Below are 19,021 nucleotides of genomic sequence, written 5' to 3'. Positions count from 1 at the left end.
CGTTGATATCATTAGAAGCAGGTGCACCTACAGTATTATGTATCTGGGTGGTGGCATAATCTAACTGATACCAACACAGGGCATAAACGTCGACAAGTTTGAGAATAATGGTATAATCTTTTTTTTTTTCTTCTTTTTTTAAAAGCCTTGTTGCTGTATATTGTAGCAACACAACTTAACAATCTTTACTGTCATAGTGTATATAACATTTTTGTCCACACACAAGTATTTATGGAAGCAATGCAATTATTTGCTGCTCACGTCCCAATCAACGGTGGTCAAAGAGAAAGAAGAACAAAAAATGCGCAGAGTGGGCTAATCTGTGCAGTTCAGCCAATTGTCCCCTCGTCTTTTACATCCTCAAGGTCGATGCCTTCTCAACAGATGTATTGATTCTGTATTTTACACAGACATGTCCGCTTGTCCCACATCGATCGGCCCATCAACTCTCCCTGGATATTACAAAACTATGAGACGTCCACGTGTGCTCTTGGCACTGTTGTTGACACATTCATCATAGTTTGCTGGTACTGGAGAGGACAGTAATGGAACGTGAGAGAGACGGAGCTAGTGAGAGAGCAGGAAAGAGAGGGGTGTGAGCACCATGGCCTGTTGACTGGAAAAAGTCTTCTTGGCTATTTCAGCCAGATCTTTTTCTTATTTGCACACACCAAATATAGTAGATCTGCAAGCTTACAAGCTGGTGTGTTGTGAGTTTTTGTAGCTTGAGAGGCGACATGTCATTAGGTTGAACACCCTTTGGATCGACCACACAAACTGTACAAAATCCCCACACACTCTGGCCAGGAGTAGGTGGAGTTTGACTATTTTGCTTTGATAGTTGCACTCATTGGTGGGTGTGGTCTGTAGTTGGGCAAATTCAGAACACCTGTGGGAAGCCTATATAGGCTCAGGTGGCACTTCACACTAAACATTTGGGCTGAACACAGAACTCTGTCTGCCATGATGCGTTAATGTGTAAGTTGCTTGCATTTGCCGTATTTAAGAGCCTGTGATATTATGTTATCTCTATGAAGTGCCAAAGATCCTGTAATGTGTATATATTTGTATAATGAAGTGTAGACTAGAGTATTGTTCCTGTAATGCTATTTGGGTGATTTGTTCCTGTAATGCTTGGTGATTTGTTCCTGTAATGTTTGTATAGTTTTGTTCCGGTAAAGTTTGTATAGTTTTGTTCCGGTAATGTTTATGCTAAGTTAGTTATCCCCTAGTTTGTTTATGCTAAGTTCATTTATGCCATAGTTATTTATACCCAAGTTTGTTGCTGATATATTGTTTCCATTTCTGTTCATCATCACCACCATCATCGTCATGTTCCCCCATAAAGTCAATAAATCCATTTTAACACCACTACCAGTCTGGTCCTGATGCTCTGACCGGCATCCTGGGGAGGAGCAAAGAAGGTCTCAGCAAGAACAGTCACCAACGTCATCTAGCCTCCATGGGTGGCAAAATAACATTAGCGTCTATGAGCACTTCGTCACTTCCGCCACCCAAAAGTGTCATGGCGGCGTCCCATGGTGTGCCAACTTCCGGGTGTTGTCTGTTCCTGCCTAACCTTCCTTGGGGAGGAGTTAAGAGTATAACTATGAACAATCTATTGAGCTATTTTACACAAACCCTAACCCTAACCTCAGTAAAACTATGCCTAACTCTAACCCTAACCTCAGTAACCGTGACACAGGTGATTATCTAACCTGCCGACGCTCGCGGGTGATTATCTAACCTGCCGACGCTGTTCGACCCAATGGGAGTTCGACCTATGGGGCAGTCCCATAGGTCGCTGCTTTGGGTGATAGTGATAGCCATAGTGGTTAGGGCACATACCACATGGGCTCTAAATAGTCCCCCCAGGAATCTGCGATTCCGCGATCACGGAATTTATCATAGAATTCGCAGACTTTTCTGACGTCCGCAGAATAACAGCCGCGAGTGGTAGCATAGTAGTTATTACTACTATTATAAAACGATTTCTACATGGTCTGGCCAGTGGCCACCTCATACAGAGCCTGGGGGAATAGCTTAGCTTCCCTCCTGCTAGCACTGATCCTGGATGGTCCCACATTCCTGACAGAAACTGTGTCCTGAACTATGCCTCTATGGTCCTGGCAATAACAATGCTAATGCAGTAGAGAATAAATAAATATTACACCCATACTAGGTAGTAGGTAGGCTATCCTCTAAAATGTGGTTGCTATGGGCATGGTTTGGATGACAATATAGTCTTTGCAACAGAAAGTAATTATTAAAAACAATAACAATTAAAACTAGACCAGGTCAACCTGGTTGTGCCAGACCCCCTGTCTGTCATCATCATTTATGACATCATGCCTTTTGTAGGCATGTCATCATCATGTCATCATCATATATACCCTTTATATAGAAAACCAGGACAGACAGACAGACCGACATTTGCTTATGTAGGCCTACCCATTTCATGGGTCTGGCAAAAAGAATAGATTTAATATTAGATTTTTATTCTCAAAAATGATTATTCGAATATTAGATTATTCTAACCACTAATTACAATTAATTGTAGCTATTTCATGAAGGGTTTTACTTGATTATTAGAACTATATAATTTTTAGCTTGATAACTGGTAATTTTAGGTTGTTTTTTTATGTCCGCGGAATCAAGAATTGTTCTCCGCAGAATTCTGCAGAATCAGGATTGTTCTCCGCGGAATCAAGGCTTTTTCTCTGCGGATTCCTGGGGGGACTAAAGTCTTTGCACACTGATGCGTTTTTTTCCGGCCGAGCATCGGAGCGTGACATCACGCTCTGGCTTCACTGTGATGTCACACTAACATAATCCCTTTTATGCCCATATATGGAGTTCCCTGATGTTATCAATATTAAGCCCATATCTAACAGGACTGCATATGCCCATATATGGAGGCCACATCGGCCACATACCACACTAACAGAATCCATATATGGCCAAGACAGATGGTGGGTGACCATAGCTGAGTGGTTAGGGAGCCTGCCTGGGGAACCAGTTCCCCTGGTTGTCCCCGGTTCGATTCCCGGTCAGGCAGCAATGTGTCAATGCGTCCCTGAGCAAGACCTTAACCCATAATTGCTCCCCGAGCGCCGTATATGGCTGCTCACTGCTCCTAGTTGTTATAGGATGGGTAAAATGCAGAGAACAAATTTCACGTATGTGCAAATGTACTGTGATAAACAGTCCCGAAGGCGTGGGGCCATATTATTATATTATTATTATGGCCAAGACAGCTCATATCTGTGTGGCTGGTCCTACAGACAGGGATCTATCTCCATGTATGGGCATAAAAGGTCTTACATAACGAATAACTGAGTAAGCATGTTTGGGCTTTCTTTGCACTTGCACTTTTCAAACGGATTTAATTTCTTTGCTAAATAGTTACTATATCGATTTTAAATCATTGAATCGAATCGTATCGTCTCGCCATGAATGAACCAATATCGTCCATGTATCGTATTGTCAACCATATATCGTGATGCGTATCGCATCGCTATTAAATTGTATCGTTACACACCTAGTTTGCGCCGCACTGTTCGGATCGTTTGCGTTGAGACCGTTCGCGCGTCGTGTCGTCTTTGCATTCACTTTGTATGTAAACGCGCCGCTCGAACTGGTTTGAGCGCAGCATAAGGGGTGGAGACATTCAACGCTCACAGTACAGCAGGAAAGGCCCTGGATGGCGTCTACACAAGAATGCAAAGAATGGCATTTGATGTAATAAAAAACAGAAATGATTGGCTGGCCCACCAGCCTGATCAAACAAGGGCCAAGGCCCTACACTTGTTTCTAGGGCTGTCACAATTATTACATAATCGTCTAATCGTGATTATTTGACATTATCGTGATTATTTTGTCATAATCGTCATAATCGTGAATGTTGAAAAATGTCAGAAATAGTGGAAATAGCAGATCTACAAGCTCACAACGCGTCGCATCGCGACGCGTTGTGTGCTTGTAGATCGGCTATTTCCACTATGAATGTTATTTTTTAAGTAGAAAGTTGTCAAATATGTCAGTAATTTCTTTGTATATTTAGGTTATGTGTCACATCTACCATATGCAACTTCAAAGCCTAAAAGCCAAACAGAAATGTAATTATCAACGTCAAAAACACAATTAAATCGTTAATCGGCAATTATTTGAGTGACAATTAATCGTCATGTAAAATGTCATACCGTGACAGCCCTACTTGTTTCTATCATAATGTAGCCCTATTTCTGTCTGCACGCACACGCGCACAAGCACGCACGCACGCGCACACACACACACAGCTTCATTTCTTTCCCCCTGTCTCTTAGATATTGCCCGGGCTATTGAGCTGCTGGAGAAGCTACAGGAGTCAGGCGATGTACCTGGCCACAAGCTGCAGTCCCTGAAGGTGCTTCAGAGTGAGTTTATTTATTTGTTGTATTTATCGTAACCTCATGTACTGTTATTATTGTGCGAATAAATAAAACAAAACAATGAAATGAAAAAGCAGGTGCTTGAAAAAGGTTTATCTGGATGAATTTTGTATTGCAAGCACACTGCGAAACTGCTAGGCCATCCGTCGTGATCAATAATAACACAGGCAAGAGAACCAATATACCCTTCTTCAATGTTGATTTGGTAGAGAGTGAAAAAAAAAGACTATTGAGTACGTATATTATAAGTAAGTTTTACCAATTGAGGGTTTAAATGGTACCGGATATGCAGCTCGGCAAATAAAAGGTGAATTGATCTCAGTGCATGACGTGGGGAAGACTCAATCACAGAGGTACTGGGGGGAGATAAGAAGGCTGAACCCTCATTTGGAAGGGTCTACCAGAAGGCTATAAGATAAAGTCTGCTTCATAAGATCTCAGAATTCCCAGACACTGAAAGGCCCATCACACAAAACACTACCATGCTACCATTATCAGCACTTACTGTATGTCCCAACCTAGGATAGAGACCTCAAGATCAGAGAAACGTTCTATGCCTCCCTAAACTCCACCATAGACAATGTGTGCGCAGGGGCCTCAGCTATTGTCAGATGTACTTTAAGAGTGTCTCCCAGGATAAAAAGGTTGTTTCATTAACAAGTCCCAACTAAAGTAAGAAACAACATTATGGGACACAATATACTGTATCCCTTCATCAACTAGTCTGGTGTTGCCCCAAAAGCTAAAGATAATTTACATCCTTATTACTGTTGTTCCAATTCGTTCACTATAGAACTATGTCCTATAGTATCTTGGATAATAATTTGGTGTCCTGCATGTGCAAAGGAAGTGAAATGAGTACACAAAATGATCACTCAGGAGCGCAAGTTTTCTATTGCTGTCCTGGGTTGTGAAACAGCACAGTTATCTGGCTTTTTACCAACGTAATTAAAAACTTTACAGTTTATAATTCAGACCTTCCTTACCACCCTCACCAAATGAAGTAGAGATAAGTCAGGCAACGCATAACTAAAGGTACCCCTGTTCTACCCCCTGTTCTAAAAGGAACCCAAACTGACAGTGACACTGCAGAAATGCTAACCATGCTGATTTTGTAGAGAGAACTGCATGGCTGATAGCAGTTAGGACTGCTGTAAACTAAAACAAGGAGTGAACTATCTAAAATCATAGGAAAAACATGGGCTGTGTCTAAGATCAAAGAGAAACATGGACTGAGCTGTCTAAAATCATAGGAAAATGAATTTCCCCCCTCCCACCAGTTCCTCTACTCTGCTCACCTTAAATCTAATTTTTACTCAAACTGTGACATGAAATTTGAACGAAGTACTGTACCAGAGGGCCAGGCTCCCTGGTGTGCCATATACTGTACCAAGTGTGCATGAAATATTAATCAGAGGAACAAAGTGTGATAAACTATGCTGCATGGTGACAGCGGGCTTTCAGGGACTAATGACTGTATGGAATTATGCCTTTTTACAAGGCCAAGTTAATGTCGATGTGCTAATAAAAAATAAAACTACATTAACAGTCCTCTCACACCGATAGCCTGAGCAGAGACTGGACCTTAAAGATGGAGCTAAATTTAAAAATCATATAGACCAGATGCTGAAAAGTCAGGGGGAGTCGGGGGCTGAGGAATAACGTTTTAATCTCCAAGCGAGGTCATAATTTAATTCTCAAGCTTTTACTCCTGATTGCCCCTTGAGAGATTGTATGATCACATTAAATAAAACGACACAGCAATTTAATCTGTTACCGGATTACCCAAATGTGAATAACAATGTGTTATATGTCATGCCTTTGTTGTGCACGTCTTACCAGTTTGCCACCAGTGGTCTATTACGGGAACCCCAAAGGCTCTCTTGGTCCAGTCCAAGGTCTCCACGTCACAGCGCTCTCCTGCCAGGAAGAGACTACGCAACCTGGAAGGTCACAGAAGGAGGAGGTCAATGACCATAAGCCGGACTTTTGCTTAGTATGCACGTCCGGTGTAGCACACTGAAAATAGTCAATCTACAAGCTCAAAATGCATCACGCATCAATGCACTGTGAGTTTGTAGATCGGCTATTTGCGGCGCGTGACACCAGGTGTAACAAAGCCCCTTATCATTTCAGTAGGTGTAATATATTGACAATGACATACTGTAGCACTCAATCAAGATAAGCTTGAGATACTGCCAGTAATATACTCAAGTGCAGTGTAATATACTGTATCTCACGTGTTACAATTCTGGACAGAGTCCAGAGTCTCAGCATTAATTTAACTCTTAAGAGTATACTTTAAATTAACACCAATATTATTGTGTATATTAGGGCTGAAAGATCATAATATAACGAATGGGCTAATAAATAAACCTGTGCTAACAAACCTACGCCCACTGCTCTGAAAAACAATCTTGATACCATCCCAATGTGAAGGATCGCCCTAATGTTTTTCTCATCAGTTCTTTGCATTGGTTCTGCAAAGCAGTTTTGTTTTCGCATTTGTCTCACCCAATGTAACTATTTTATTGAATTTAGAAGTCACCATACATTTGCCTGGCTCCAGCCCCTGAATCGCTAGCCACTCCCATACAAAAATTGGTTAGGCGATTCAGGGGTCTGGTGACTCTCTCAATGGAGAGACTAGCTTGGTTGAAAATCTCTACGGCAAATCAGCGTTGTTTCAACTCGATGACCCCCCCCCTGCTGCTGAAAAGAAGCAACTTGGAAAAGAAGCAACTTGGACTCCTCATGCATAGAAGGAAGCATGAGGTCAGTCCGTTGTCTCCCCAGGTTGGCAGAGGGAGTGTAGCGCCCAGGATTACATTAGATAATTGACACTGGGTGAAAAAATGGGTTACAAAATCGTGGGATAAAAAAGTATGTGTATATGAAATGTATAGCCTATATGAACATGGTGTACATAAATATACTGAATATTCAAAAGAAAATAGAAACCAAGGCACTCTTCTTTAAAAATTAAAAAGCCTTTATTAGGTGGTGGCTATTTCATATTTCAATAATAAAATTAAAAATGGGATAACCCACGCGTTTCGGCTGACAACAGCCTTCTTCAGGGTATATACTGAATATCCACAAGAGGCACATTATATTTGTACTACCAGGGACCACCACTACCAACAGGGAAACAAGCCGTAAAATGTACATTCCAGAGTCTCATCACAGCTGAGCTGGTACAAATGAAATCACTTAGTGATTTCAAACGAATGTCCATAGAGAGCTTCTGGCAAGTGATGATCACCATTTAAAGGTTCTCTACAGACATTCATGGCATTGTGAATGTCTTTGTGCAGAAACTACTGTAATCTACTGTGTGATGTGAATATTGAGGAGGGTGAACATTATTCTCTAGAGACATAATTTTGCCACAACTCACTTAGGTCATTAATATATTCTCTGGGTATTATAAGGAGAGAGCAACATCCAGCGTGTTCATTGAAATCTAAGTGTCCATGGTGTTAAATTAACAGAATAATCGCCAGAATTCGGCTTTAAAATACTGCTCCGTCCTGTCAAATGTCTGGCTTTGAATATAAATAGATTTCTTTGTTATTATTATTATTTTATTAGTTTTACTGCTGTATCCAGAATCAGAATTATTTTCATTGCCAGGTATGTGCACAATAGAATAGGTTACATCTGTGACGCTGGTGCATTACAATGAAACAACCATATAGAAATATTTTCATTTATTTGCAGCTATTATTTACAACGCTCCCTGATCCCTCTTACAATTACAGCTAAATAACCCATAATAATACAACTTTGCTTTTAACTAGGGCAGCCTTAGCTGAGTGGGTTGAAGACCGCCTGGGAATCCGAAGGTCGCCAGGTTCGTCCATCAGCCAGCTCATTCAATGTGTTTAAGTGTCCCTAAGCAAAGGTCAGGGCACCATTCATAGGCCTATACTTATTGAAAATGGTGTAATTGTAAAATGATATGCTGGCACAGGTGGAGGATGGCTAGACTGAATAGAGCGTGGATATGCTTCCTGTGATTATGTCATCTATTAAATGGATAATAATGGAACCGTGTTGTTGTATGATATACTGTAGTACCAATGGAGAAACATGTCTGTATGGGGAGGGAGGGCGGTGTGTGTGTGTGTGTGTGTGTGTGTGTGTGTGTGTGTGTGTGTGTGTGTGTGTGTGTGTGTGTGTGTCCGTTTTCTGTAAACTTGAAAATCTATAATTAAAAATTAAAAATGTCAGTGTCCCCAAGCAAGACCACTTAACAGCCCCTCATGCGCTCATCTGAGCTATCTGAGAAGCCATCTGTTGGATAAAGCAATAAAAGTAATTTTCCATTCTCTTTTTGCCCTCATGCTGTGTGACCTCAGTATTTTACAACTACTTTGCAGAGAATAGTAGAACACAAAGTTGATACTTTCTAAAATAATTTACTGAATTAACTGAGTAATCTGTGATTTAAAATGCAGTATATGGGAACACTACAATAGAGGGTATGCGCGTGACATCATCATCATACCAGGAAGTTATGCGGAAACGCCTATTGAGTGGCAAAAAACTACTTTCTGGTCTTGAAAGCCCATACATCCAAAAAGTAAAGTCCTACCTGATTGCTTTAAATGATGTTAAACAACGTTAAACTCACTTTGTCACTCACTTTGCCACTCGATTTGCCACTCGATTTGCCATTCACTTTATGCATGCGCATACCCTCTATATGAAGCTCATTTAAAATATAGAAGGGATCACTGTAATATTATAATATGTGTTTGCAACAGTTTAGGCTACGCTGTGTGAATACATAATGCCAAACACTTCATTCATGGACCAAGAAGTCATTCATCACAGCCTAACACTAGTCTGACTTTGACGTATAGCTTTGGATTTAGATTGTTGTTTGTGTTTAAAAGGTGCTGCTTACACTGCCCATGGTTATAGAAAGAGTGGTGAATACTAAACGTGAATATAAATTGTATTATTTACCCATTACATATGGTTACTTCCAATTACCCACACCCATGAATTCAGCCACATACATAGGTTTGACAACATAAGGACAAATCAAGTACATTTATATTAAGTAGTCCTGTGCCCGGGGGGTAAACACACTCACAGTATATGAGGGATTGAATGAAGGTGTCTCAGAAGTAATGTTGGAGAACCCAGACCGGTGCCCGTTGGGAAGAACAGTCACCATTGATGTCCAGTTGTGCAATACCCGTTGTATCAGTCTGTGATGTCAGTACTATGACGTCAGTACGACAGCCATGGTGGCGACACTGTACATTACTAGTAAGACGCCTCAGGGCGAGGTCGCGCCATGTCTTGGCCGTCTGGTCAGTGATGTATATCGGACCAGTTACCCATATATGGAGATCCATGTACTGTACTGTACTGTACATGGAGATATGCTGTGAGACTCAAACATGCTTACTCAGTTATTCGTTATGTGAAAATCCTCATACATACAATCTCTTTATGCCCATACATGGAGATCCCTGTCTGAACCAGCCGCTCCCTGTCAGAATCCGTATATGGCCAAGACAGATGGCCAAGACAGCCATATCTGTGTGGCTGGTTCTACAGACATCTCCATGTATGGGCATAAAAGGGATTGTATGATGTCAGATGTCATAGGACTTTCACATAACAACTAACTGAGTAAGCATGTTTGGGCTCTCACAGCATATCTCCATGTACTGTACAGTACATGGATCTCCATATATGGGTATCAGGGGTCTCCATATACAGTATGGGTAACGGGTCGGATATACATCACTGGCCAGATGGCCAAGACATGGCGCGAGGTCTCCCTAAGGCGTCTTACTAGTAGTTCGATGTTTTATTAGTAGAAGTGATAATGGTGGTAGTACACAGCTTTGTTGAATGCCTTGATTCTGAGGGGTCCATCGCAGCATTCTGCTATTCTCGATAGACTCCTGTTTTCAATAACGGCTGCTCTGCCTCTATTTGGAAGTGGAAAATTGTAAGCTAATAGAATACAAATTTAAATCAATATTAATGTCAACTTATTTTGCTTCCAATTAGCCATGTAATAAGCAGGATAATGAACAAGTGGATGAGACTTTACCCCAGGTGAAGGAGTTTAAGTATCTCGGGGTCTTGTTCACGAATGAGAGAAAGGGGAAGACAGAGAAAGAGATCAGCCGGAGAATGGGAGCAGCAGGAGCGGTTTTGCAGTCGCTAAATGGCACTGTTGTGAAGGGGGGAAAAAAGAGTTGAGCCGGAAGGCAAAGCTCTCTGTCTACCAACTTAGTTCCTCCTCTCACCTATGTTCATGAAGTGTGGGTCATGACCAGTGTTGTGTTAGTTACTGAAAAATAGTAACTAGTTACCTTTACGAGTTACTTCATTTCAAAAGTTTATTTGATTACTTACACCAAAAAGTAATGTGTTAATACTTTTTAGTTGGGCTCCCATTAATGACCTTATAGCCTTCATTTTCACTCTTGACATGCATTGCACTGAACTCTGCTAAGCAATGTGGTCTATACCAGTGGTTCCTAAACCTTTTAGCTTGTGACCCAAAAGAGAAATTAGACATTTGCCCGTGACCCAAACTAGTGAAAACAGCAGATCTACAACCTCACAACAGCTTGTAGATCAGCTATTTTAACTATTTCTTAAATATTTGTGTTCTAATTTATGGAATTTTTATTTATAATCTATTCATGGAATTCCTTACAAAATAACTTTGACATTTATTTTTGTATTTGCAAGCAATGTAGGCTACAATATAAACACAAAATAATCATATTTTCCTCAAGACATTCTGAAATAATGTGCGATGCCTTACCAGCAGAAACTTGAGGGAAAATTACCTTACGACCACAGGAAGTTTATAAGCTTTCTTCTAACAAAAATATCATGGTTTGATGAGCCTTAATGAAATAGACGCAACGACAGATTTGACCACGAGTCGGGACACATGCATGGATTTAAAGACGCTGTCAATCGTCTCATCAATAACGCTCAGCTGTCCACTGCACGTCCACTTGCTACTGTAAGTGATCGAATTCTATCATATTGTACAGTACCTAGTGGGGGCTATCTGTAGTCGTGTTTGCAGTCTATGTCTGCACTAGTCTGTTGGTAAAGCACAAACATGCTCAGTGCCCACACAGCGCATCTCAGCGTGGCTGTGTCTGGCATTTTGGTGTCGGTGTCTCGTCTCCCCTCTGCCTGCATGTGAGTGACACAGGAAGATTCAGGACTACGCTCAAAATAATGGAGTAATGCACCACGTAGTAGTGGTAACTGAGTTACTGAATTTAAAAAAAGAACACGTTAAGAGTACTCGTTACTGAAAAAAAGAACGGTGTTACAGTAATTAGTTACTTTGTAACGCATTATTGACAACACTGGTCATGACCGAAAGTATTACGTTTTATAAGTGCTCGGGCATTATAAGCTCAGCAGAACAGCACATTATAACTGCCATACTGTTATACAAGTGTCTTTATATATAAAGACACTTTATATAACTAAGTATGTTCCGCTGAGCATATAATGCATGATGACCAGCACTTATAAAACTTCATAAACATTATATGCATAATTATAAACAATAAGTGTCATCGAGTTTTGCAAATGCATGATAATGCATTATAAATGTGATTATAATTAATTATAGACCCAACCATTAAGTAAAGCGTTAACCAATATTTGTAAACATTATGAAAATAGCAATCTGTCTAGCCATCGTCAAAGAAAAGGGAAAAACAACGCCCTCTCAGTTTTGTTAGCATCAGAGAATCTGTTCTTGAGAGATTATGAAAATAGTGATTAAGTAATTATGGAGTCAAAGCCAAACACAGTCTCTTGACTAACAATGCATCACCATCCGACTGCCAGGGTGATGCAGTCAGGCCTGCACTACTTTGGCTTAATGTGGAATAATGTGTAAATTAATCACCATTATGACTTGGCTAAATGTCCCAGCAAATTACCTATACTAGACAAACACTACCTTCCTACCACTTGTTATTCAGCGTAATCACAGTTTCTTCCTGGCTACGTTTTCCAAGGGGCTCAGTGGAAATACTGGTTTGGTTTAATGACAGAAATGACCTTGTGTAGCCTGAGAAATGGTGCTCAGAGGATAATGGTTTGGCTGATGCCCAAGTTAAGGGCCTGGGCATCAATCATACATACAGTAACACACACACACACACACACACACACACACACACACACACACACAGTGTCAATACTTTTCAACTGGACTCTCACTGAGATGCATTGGGGGAAACATATATCAAAGATGTAAAAATTCATGTCATGTCATTCAAGTCAATACTGTATATACAGTAGTTGTACAGTATATCAGTACTTTATGAAAAAGTTTGTGTAGCATTGACTACAAACAAATTGGCATAATTAACTGATTATGCTCACCTTAACACATGGGAAGCCAAGGTTTCTAACATTTCTAGCTGTTGCTGCTGCCGCCGTTCACTCACGCTTTATTTTGAAGAGCCTCGGAAGCTTCGTGCGTGTGCACGTGAGTGTCCACTGACGATTGAGGAAGAAAATCCATTTGTTTACAAACGCTCGCGAAACTAAAATCCAAACCGGGGCCGACCATCGCGGTAAAGTGTCGCCGTGAAAACAATCAGATCTCTGCTTCCCTGGCGTTCTTTACACCTCATTCATAGATAAAGCCCTTTTTTCCCATGCGTCCAGGCATTCCGGAGATATGGACTCCTTCACCAGAGTAAATGCTGTTGTTATGTTGAGGCAAGCTACTTCCTGAGAAGACAGCAAGACGCACTGTGATTGGCCGGCAGTGTATGATCCGTGCCGTGATTGGCCGGTAGTGTATGATCTGGGAGACACGTATACGGAATGATGCAGATGACGTAATTCTGCCGGGAAATGCAACACCCCTCAAGGCTCAGTAGAAAACATAGAAAGAAAAGGCTTTTGGGGCTGAAATTAACGGAGTGGGTGTTCTAAAACTTTAGCGATTTAATAGTTAGGACAATTCTAAGATTTGTTTTATTAAAAAAGTGACATAGTATAACTTTAAATATCAAAATACTGAATCAAGCAACTTAAAATCTGTCCAGGGTGGTCAAAAAAGCCTGATTATACGATAAAATATCCCTTTAATCACATGAAACCTTGCATCCCTATTATGTGGGGAACGTTCGATAAAACTAGTTGATCTATAAACTGATGGTGCATTGTAAGCTTGTAGATAGTTTATTTCTTGTAAAGAGATTTGGTGTAGAGGGGAAAAGAGTGGAAGAGTGGAAGTAAGAGCCAACTCTGTTTTTAAGTAAGTTTAAGTGGTTAAATAGGGTGCTTATGCAACACATTTATTTCTCTAATAGGTGCTTACACCGTATCAAATATATTTCAATCAACACTGGACAGTATACAAATTGTCAATCATTTGCCCTTTGCTTTGGATTTCATCACAATGATTGACTGGTTCACAGAAAGTGAAAAAAGAAAGAAGAAAAACATTTTTACCCGCATTTGTAAAGATAACACTACACTAATCTACATGGTGTGACCTTGGAGTGGTCCGAGAAAGCTAGATAGGCTCAGGGGCTGTTCACTTCTTGCTGTTGCGTCACGTCATGCCATTTGCACTTTGCAAGTATGTTTAAGTGGCCTGAAACAGTACAATGTAGCAAACCAGAGAAATTAATAAGGGCAGATTAGATCAATACGTCCTCCTACTGTAGTTCTCGGACTACCATTACTGAATACTTGTGTGCAGTACAGAAGTTTTTTAGTAGGACAACCTTGCCATCTCACAATGTCCACAGCTGCAAAGAAGCAGCCAAGTGACACTTCTTTTCCAAAGCAGTGAAAAGCCTAGGAAGTTGACATTAAGCCTAGTCTTGTATTCTGTCTGCAATTGAAGTATCTGGACACTAAAGGCCTGTCCATACTTTGACCGAAACCGAACTTTTAGGTCAAAAGGTCCGACTTCTGATGCCATGGTCTCCATAGACTTCCATGTAATTTATAGTGCACGGATCGTGCACGCCTATGCCTAGATGATGCAAACATGCAATTTCGCGATCGCGATCATGCCTAACACATTTCTGGAGGTCCAAAAAAAACTTTTGAAAAAAAATAAATGTTTTTCTTCAAAAACGGCCCAAACCCAGGAAACTCAGGGTTGGCACAGCGGTGGTACCAATACAAACTCGGGAAACTCGGGGTTGGCACCATATGTGTTAACTTTCCCCATTTCTTTGGGTTCCCTGCTTTAATGAAGCCACACTTTAGAGTGATTTCCACAGTACATATTTTGCATGCCTGTCTGGTCACAACGCTCACATCTACACGCTGCCGTGTCCTGTGTGTGTGTGTGTGTGTGTGTGTGTGTGTGTGTGTGTGTGTGTGTCTGTGTGCGTGCGTGCGTGCGTGCGTGCGTGCGTGTGTTATAACCACCGTCTTCTTCGTTTCAGAGTAATCCTTAACTTTATTCTAAACTAAATGAAGTAAGGATTCCGTGCTGGAAAACTGGTGATTTAATAAACAAAAATATATTCCACAAAATCACGTGAACAGCCAGGGTTCTATCTTCAGAACCTCTCTGCAGCCCGCCAACTACTTAAACACATATTTAAAGGCACATACGGTACCCCTGGCCCTGTGTATATAGCATAGGGTTACAGTGTGTGTGTGGGTGTGCGCGCATTGTGTGGAGGAATACAAGTCGCATAGTCACTTAAGTTAGACAGGTCCTGACAGATAGTCAAATACGTCTTTTAAGATATATATGTAATGTAATCATGAAGCCTTTATTTATTTTATTAGTGTCAGCCTTGTCTAGGAACCGATAGGCAGTACCGAAATATACCGAAAATATTTTTGGGTACCCACTGTGACGGCTACGAGGCTTGAAATCAAATCTACCACTGGTCATGTGAGCAGCTCAACCAACCAGTCACTGGTGTCACCGTAATGACTGGAAAATCGCGCAGAGGAAAAACTGTAAAATTAAGTTAATGAACTGCTGTGGGCGCCGGTCGGGGCACTGGGGCACCACGGCCACTGTGGCCGGATGGGCATGTAATCTTTCGAGGTGCACACGGCCAAAGAGAGGGGCAACGATTCATCATTATTCTCCGTTCCGCGATGGCGTCGCACGTACAGAACGGCAGAGAACAGCAGACCTCCAAATCCAAGCTCACATCGCATCCGCAACGAGCTGTGATGAGCTTGTACTGCATATCAGCTGTTATTGTGCGCAATGTTGCGGGGGTGAAGTAGCCTACAGTATGTGGAGTGGAATGGAGTGTCTCTTCTTCTCTCTCTCTCTCTTATCTTATATACAGTATGAAATCTATAGGCTGAAGAGCCTTGGGTTAGAGTGCATGTTCAATAATGTTTCACTTGACTGGAAAAATAGCGCCTTTCCGAGTGCTTATTTCATGAACTATCTCCCAAGAATCGCATTTTATCAGTGGATGGAAACAGGCAAAATGTGCATTTTCTTTTTTTCGACTTTCTGATGATTTGCTTCCTATTTTCGAAAAAAGCTTTATGGAAACGCAACTATTGTGTGTGTAAAGACATATTATTCAGATGGACTATAGACAAGTAGATTGCTTCATACTGTCTGCTTGAACTGCTATATTAAGAAGGATGAAACACGGGGGCACGAGCGCAGTCGGTAGTGCTGTCGCCTCACAGCACTACCGCCGGGGGACGCTGTGGGCGTGTTCTCTCCCCGCGTCATCAGCGCCCACACCCTAGGTGGGGTTGGCGAAATGGACTTTCTGTGTGGAGTTTGCATGTTCTCCCCGTGTCTCCTAGGGTATATACACTCACAAAAACATGCAGTAATCCTGGTCTCGATAATGCCTCTCCCTGGCCAGCCGGGGCGCCTGATGGAGGGGGATGGAACTGGTTGGAATAACGTGTTCCTTCCACGCGCTACGTCCAATCGGGGAAGCTCCCCCCTGTCAGGTGATAAGAAGGAAACTCATGCACTGAAGGAAGCATGGGCTCAGTTCGGGGCTCTCCCCTGGTTGGCAGAGGGAGAGCAGAGCCAAGGATTACAGCTTAGGCAATTGGCACCGGGTGAAAAATTGGTTACAAAATCGTGGGATAAAAATGATAACAAAAATTACAATAATAATAAAAAAAATGATGAAACATGACGCATATGATATCTGGAAGTGTCTGACCAGTTACTGGACCCTTCTGTACTGGTCACTAAAGGTCTCTGATTAAATAAAGATGGGAAGGAGACAGGACCTACAAGGATATCAACATGAATGCTGATGATGGATGCAGGGTGCTCATAGGATTAACACACCTTATGATTGGTAGGCAAGAATGGAATTGATTCTGTCTGCTTGGATAGGAAAAGAATGAGGTTATATAAGTTGCCTGAAACTGAATGAAGGAGCTTGTCGCTGCTCTCTCTCTCACGCTTGCTCTGTATATTAGACCTAGAACCAAAATGTACTTCGTGCTGAATAAATAGTGAACAAATAGTCATCTTTGCTCAAAGTGCCTTTTTCCCTGAGAAACCCCACCACAATGAGAACTTGAGTTTTGAGTTACACTTAAAGGATTAGTTCACCCCCAAAATGACTTTTTTTCTATTGATTACTAACGCCATGGAGAATGGAGTTAGAAAAAAAAGTCATTTTGGGGGTGAACTACTCCTTTAACATCGTATGATAAATGATAGTGATGTGTGCCAAAGAAATTGCTTGTGGACCGTGGTGTCACACCAAATTCTGGGCCCTGGGTACAAGGATTCACTGCGGGCCCCCCATGAATGTTCTTCATTGGGGAGGGGGTTTAACCCATTTATACTGGGAACGCATTATTACACAATATTTGCTTTAACTATTGAAAAATAGTACTGTTTTTGAAAAATCATGACAATTTGTGCAAGTCCCATCTCAAAATATTTAGTTCCAGGGACCCCTCAGCGTGTGACTCTGACATACGACAAAGGATAAATCAGGCCTTAAAATGATGCCCCTGGCTTTGAAACACTGCCAGAGTGAAGTGTCTACTGCCCGTTGAGTGAGAGAACACAGCATCATCGGCTCAGCTGCAAATGTCTCCACAGCATATTTCTCAGTGTAGGTCTCACATTCAGGATGACTTGCAATATTCCTCAAGCATTGATTGATGATGGTTCGGGACGTTAAAGCTACAAGTGATGCCATGGATGGCAAATGTCTCACAATGTCAATATACAGAATACTCTGTAGGATGACTGACTAGATAAAATATTCAGTTGAGCCAAGCCATTCTGACATGGATTTCCATCTTTAAAGTAAAGCAAACTACGTTATGTGTACAACACTAGTTGAAACTTGTACCCACTCACTTCCCATTTAAATCAGATGTTATTTTAGCATCGACATACAGTGTCCTTCCATAAGCATTAATAGAATTAATAGAAATTGTGAACATTTGTGCAAGTCTTTGAATGTATATATATTTTTTTTTACTTATGTTTCTATGTCAGTGGTGCTCAAACTTTTTCATGTGAAGGAACCCCAAAATGATATGTAATTGGCCACGGACCCCATCTCAAAATATTTAGTTCCAGGGACCCCCCAGAAGCAAAACTTTAGTTACAAATGTTCACTTCAAAAATTTGAAGATTTGCACACATTTTCACGACTTTTCAAAAATAGCCTTCATAGAACTGGTCAGAAGTCATCTCTGGAAAAGATCAACCAGATATTCAACTGTCCTGTTCAAAATTAAAGCATTATGTCATTGCCACCATTGCCTGCTGCCTGTGACATGGAGACATTATTTCCAACAGAGAACTACAGTCATCTGTCATGGGCCTGCCTATTCCAAGGGGGAAAGATGCAATGAAAAAATAACAAGCACAGCATAGCACGCTAGCTTTTGACTTAAATAAAGAATTATAGAAAAGAACCCTTCCAGGAATTTAGCAGCAGTAGTGATTCCCCAGTGAACAAAGGACCATGACATTCAACACACAATGCATTTGTATATAATTCACCAAGGTCAGGTCAGCCACACTCTAAATTGCTTTATGATTATGTGCTTAAGGGCATTTTTCCTCAACTGAACACAAAAATAGCTCACTGATTTGCCACTACAGCACCTGTGGGCTGATGTTTGCATATATATATATTTTTTGGAGCGGTGTGTGTAACACAGCAGCTCCGCTATAGGCAGTAATGTGTGTCTGTCCTCACTAGTACGAGTGTGTCTGTCCTCACTAGTACGAGTGTGTCTGTCCTCACTAGTACGAGTCTGTCCAGTCAAGTTTGAAGAGGATCTGCACATGCGCGATTTTACCACCCACACACACATACACACACAAACACACACACACACAAACACACACACACACACACACACACACACACACACACACACACACACACACACACACACACACACACACACACGTGCGCACAGCAGTTACACAACATTTCGGTACCTATCGAATTGAGTTCCCCTCCGCCCGGATGCATGGAGGCTGATGGGATACTGCAACATACTGCGTTATATAGATCTAAGACACAGAATTCAGATATCTAGAACACATAGAATCTAAAACATAGACCTGGAACTGCTTAAATTCACCG

At 41.4% G+C, this 19,021-nt stretch overlaps 1 protein-coding gene across 1 annotated transcript in view; it reads right to left on the bottom strand.

The window, feature by feature from the left end:
• Positions 1-19,021, bottom strand: part of acss3 (acyl-CoA synthetase short chain family member 3) — a 62,885-nt gene that overhangs the window by 27,127 nt on the left and 16,737 nt on the right. Inside the window, exon 9 of the mRNA XM_080754798.1 lies at positions 6,270-6,373. Within this exon, the coding sequence (XP_080610924.1) occupies positions 6,270-6,373 (104 nt within the window). The remainder of the gene's footprint in view (positions 1-6,269; positions 6,374-19,021) is intronic.

This window comes from Nannobrachium achirus (genome assembly GCF_963921795.1).
Source record: "Nannobrachium achirus genome assembly, chromosome: 23".
Taxonomy (NCBI): domain Eukaryota; kingdom Metazoa; phylum Chordata; class Actinopteri; order Myctophiformes; family Myctophidae; genus Nannobrachium; species Nannobrachium achirus.
Note: the sequence above shows the minus strand (reverse complement) of the source record. Positions and strands in the feature narration are given on the sequence as shown.